The 4,117-nt window shown below is 35.8% G+C and overlaps 1 protein-coding gene across 1 annotated transcript; it reads right to left on the reverse strand.

Moving 5' to 3' along the window:
• Positions 1–646: 646 nt before the first annotated feature.
• Positions 647–3,917, reverse strand: LOC145074460 (L-ascorbate oxidase-like). The gene is made up of 5 exons (XM_079020829.1): positions 3,615–3,917; positions 3,440–3,532; positions 3,117–3,329; positions 1,892–2,095; positions 647–1,800 (listed from the first exon to the last, which is right to left on the reverse strand). The coding sequence occupies exons 1-5, from the start codon at positions 3,891–3,893 to the stop codon at positions 838–840; spliced, it is 1,752 nt and encodes a 583-aa protein (XP_078876955.1). The 5' UTR covers positions 3,894–3,917; the 3' UTR covers positions 647–837.
• Between the last annotated feature and the right edge of the window lie 200 nt (positions 3,918–4,117).

Raw genomic sequence — 4,117 nt, forward strand, 5'->3', positions numbered from 1 at the left:
AATATTTTTTATTTTTTATATTTTTTTAGTTTTAATTGGTAACATAAAATAATTTCCAAAATGTTTTGAAATTAAGTGGTTAACAATGTATGAGAACCAACAACATCTAACAATCAAAAACTAGTTGACTGTTTATTCGGCTTAAGAGCATCTATAATGGTGAATTCAATGAAAGAGTTGAATGAGGTGGCAAGTCTAGGTGTCATTCAATAGATGAAACTCTACTCTTGTGAGATGTCACCTTGACATTCAATGGATTTGGAGTTCAATGGCCATTGAACTCTTCAATAGGAAAAATGAAAGTTTTTAATTCTTAAATATATACTATAAATTACATTTTGTAACATCCTATTGAACTTTGTAGAGTTCAATGCATTGTAGAAAAAAAAATGATAGAGTTTTATGGATTGTAGAAAAATGATGTAACAATCCATTGAATTTTATGTGGTTCAATGCATTGTGGATGCCCTAAGTCTCTAGTTATATAACTTTTGTATTTGTTTTTGATTAGATCGTTTACGTGTCAAATCATATAACGAGAACCCAAAATCATTACACACACATAATGAATTAGCAAACTACTTAAGAGAATATTGGAACATAATGAATTAGCAAACTACTTAAGAGAATATTGGAACATAACTAATAATATAAATATTGGCTTTTAATATTATACAAATGGCAACTTACTATATATCCATAAAGCCAAGTTACATCCCCCAAGACACGTACCCTACATAAATATTACAAGCCAAGAAACAACCCCACAAATTATATATGTTTAGGGAGTTGATGCTTATTACTATTAGCGAAATATACTTATCCACTTAACCTACTTCAGTTGTGATTTTGCCTCATTAGCATCTCACCCGTCAAGCCACAAGAAAGAGCTTCATCTGGTATCTTCCGCACAAGATGAACCCCTTCTGCGAAAATCACACCCATTCCCATATGCAAATGAGGCTCTATATGACAATGAAATGCCCACACACCTGGATTATCAGTCATGAATCTTATCGCTGTCCACCCATGAGGAAATATAACCACTGTGTTCCTCAAAGGCGGGTTTACCAAATTCAGTTTCTTTTCATCTTTCTTGGAAAACTTCCCATCTCCATACCCCAACACCCAAAAGTCGTGCCCATGAAGGTGCCATGGATGTATCTCACTGACACCTTCCTGTATTAAATTCGCATTTTGTAGTATCACGTCATAAGTCTTGCCAAAATTAAGATTATAAACCCCACTGCTAATCGTGCAGTTGGGATTCGGTGGAGGCTTAGTTATATCATATGTGTCACTGAATGTTTCAGGTGGACTTATTTGGTCAAACGCATTAGTTAAACCATATCTTATTGACCCTAAGTAAGGTGTTTCCGTTAACTTAAGTGACACATTGTTGATTGCCCATTTGGTTTGACCTTCCATGAAATTTTGGGTATTGAGGAGGAAGATTCGATGATCGTAATTGGCTGGAGGCTTCGGTGATCCTGGATGTGCAAGAAGTTTGTAAGTGAATGATTTACTATGAGCGTAGTCGTTCCATCGAGGGGTTGTGGGAGGATGATGCTTCGGACGTTTTGACACCTTGGCGGATGTGTAGTGTAATAAGGCTAAGCCTCTAGCGGTTTTTGTCGGGTCTCTTCCTCTTACACCCACTGAAATCCAGTAATTATGGGAAGAATGTTTATGTGTATTGAATATTACTGAGTAGCTTTCACCAGAGTATATGTCAAAGTCCTTGACCGAAAATGGCTGGAGGTAGTTCCCATCAGCTTCCACCATCAACATGTTGTGGCTCTGCATGCATGAGAAACTTCGTAAGTTTGTTTGTATTTGACTCGATTATATCAATGGTGTTTAAAGAAAGAAGGATAATTTATAGTGTTACCTCAATGGCGACATTGAGTGAAGCTAAGGCAGTAGTGCTTGCTACTCTCAGCCTGTATGTCTTCCCTGGCTCGACGTCGAGGATGTTAGGTGCGCACTGTTCTTTTCCGGTGAACTTGCACCCTGGTAAACCCTTAGAGTCTTTGCTATTAGGGGGCACTGCTAATGAACAGGTGAATTGCCCTCTTCCATTTATTAGCACACTCTACAAAACGTTGTTTCAAATCATGAATATACTAGTTGTTACTCCTAAACAACATGTATACTAATTGCCCCAGTTTAGTTTTTTTATTTAATAAAGTTGTTTCAAATTTAAAGTATAAAACCATAATTAGTTTGTAAATCTTCCTGAATTCATAAACAACTATACGTATATGCATCTACATGCAAAAATAAAGAATTAATATTCATATCTCCGGCACTTAGTTATGAATACATCATGTTGCTTCAAGGGGATTCAAACAAAAGATGCAACATTGCATTTCAGTTTTTTTATATATCAACACTCTCGTCAATATTTAGAGTAAATTACACGAATGGTCCCTATGGTTTAGGGTAATTTACGTGCTTTGTCCCTAACTTATTTTCTTAACTCGGAAGGGCCCTATGGTTTGTTTTTGTTATGCGTTTGGTCCCTACTGTTTATTTTTGTTACGCGTTTGGTCCCTGTCTTATCTAAAAAGACTATTATTTAAAGAGGTTAAAATGATGGGTAGGTGGGGTAAGGTGAGGGGGTGGGATTAGGGGTGTGTTTATTTAAATAAATTAAAAAAACCAAGGGCATAATAGTCTTTTTAGGTAAGATAGGGACCAAGCGCGTAACAAAAACAAACAATATGGACCTTCCGAGTTAAAAAAATAAGTTAGGGACCAAACGCGCAAATTACCCTAAACCATAGAGATAAAGTTAATAATCCTAAACATTACACGATTTAATTAAAACAAATTAACTAGCTGATACTAGACATGAAATATAAATTACTTAAAAGTGGGTTCCATTCCAAATGAAATTACTGTGGGTTGGATTAGAGAGGACATTCTTAAACTCGGTTTATCAAAAGCGGAAGATAAAGAAAATTTATTTACCATATGACTTTTCTGTCACACATACTGTTTTATTAGACTAAAATTTTTAGGTAAAAGTTAATTTTAACAAATTAAATATTAAATCAAAGGTATACAATATAAAAAATATAAATTAAGATATATTCTATGACATGTTATACCTGAGCTTCACCTATCCAAATCATAGGTTTGGCATTGAGATCTTCCTCTTGTTCTTCAATACCTTTATGCCACCAGTCACTTAGAAGGAGGCTAAACTCCCCATCATAATGAAAAGCTTCCTTCTTTCCCTTCTCAACGTCGACTATCAACATTCCATATAACCCTGCTGATCTTTGCATCCCCAAATGTCCATGGTAAAAGTACGTACCCGCCTGCACACTCAATCGGATTAATTAACGTTTACTTATCATACTTACACTTAACTCAAAACTTTCTCCAAAATGCATAATAACACATCATATACGACACTATACACACATACCTTATCAACTGTGAAGTTGTATGTAAACGTGTCTCCAGATTTTATGGGACATTGTGATATGGCTGCAGTTCCATCCGCCCATGGTGTTTTCAACTTTTTTTTTCAAGAAACGATTAGAAATTAACCATGCAAAGATTAGGAAGAAAAGTATATAAAACATGTGAAGGGTTCTAACCTGTCTAATACCATGCCAATGGATAACAACTCCCTCCTTATCAAGCTTGTTTGTGAGATTAACAACAACGTTGTCTCCAGCTCGAGCTTTGATTGTCGGACCAGGGAACTGACCATTAATGCCGATGATGAAATCTTTTTCCATGCAATCTGGTGCGCCTTTCATGTACTTCACTTCCCAGTTGTACTTAACCTCTTCACCCGAAATGGATCTCCCAAACACCCCAAAACACCATAAGCATGCAAGTAAACATATGGGTGTAAGCCTGTTTGGAGCCATTGAGGTTATAGAAGTGATATGAAAGAATCGTTTAACTCTATGGTATATATAGAGAGAGATGGTAGGTATGAACACAAGTCCGAAGTAGGTATAATTAACTAAGTAAAATGTGAACGACCCACTTGCTTTACTCAGTTACTTGATAGATCTTCTCCGTTTTCCACGTGTTGTGATTCTATTGAATGACTAATTATCTTGTTTGCCTTGATTTTGATTTAAATTGA

The sequence above is a fragment of the Lactuca serriola genome, chromosome 9, assembly GCF_051521515.1.
Source record: "Lactuca serriola cultivar US96UC23 chromosome 9, Lser_US96UC23_V15, whole genome shotgun sequence".
NCBI classification, from domain to species: domain Eukaryota; kingdom Viridiplantae; phylum Streptophyta; class Magnoliopsida; order Asterales; family Asteraceae; genus Lactuca; species Lactuca serriola.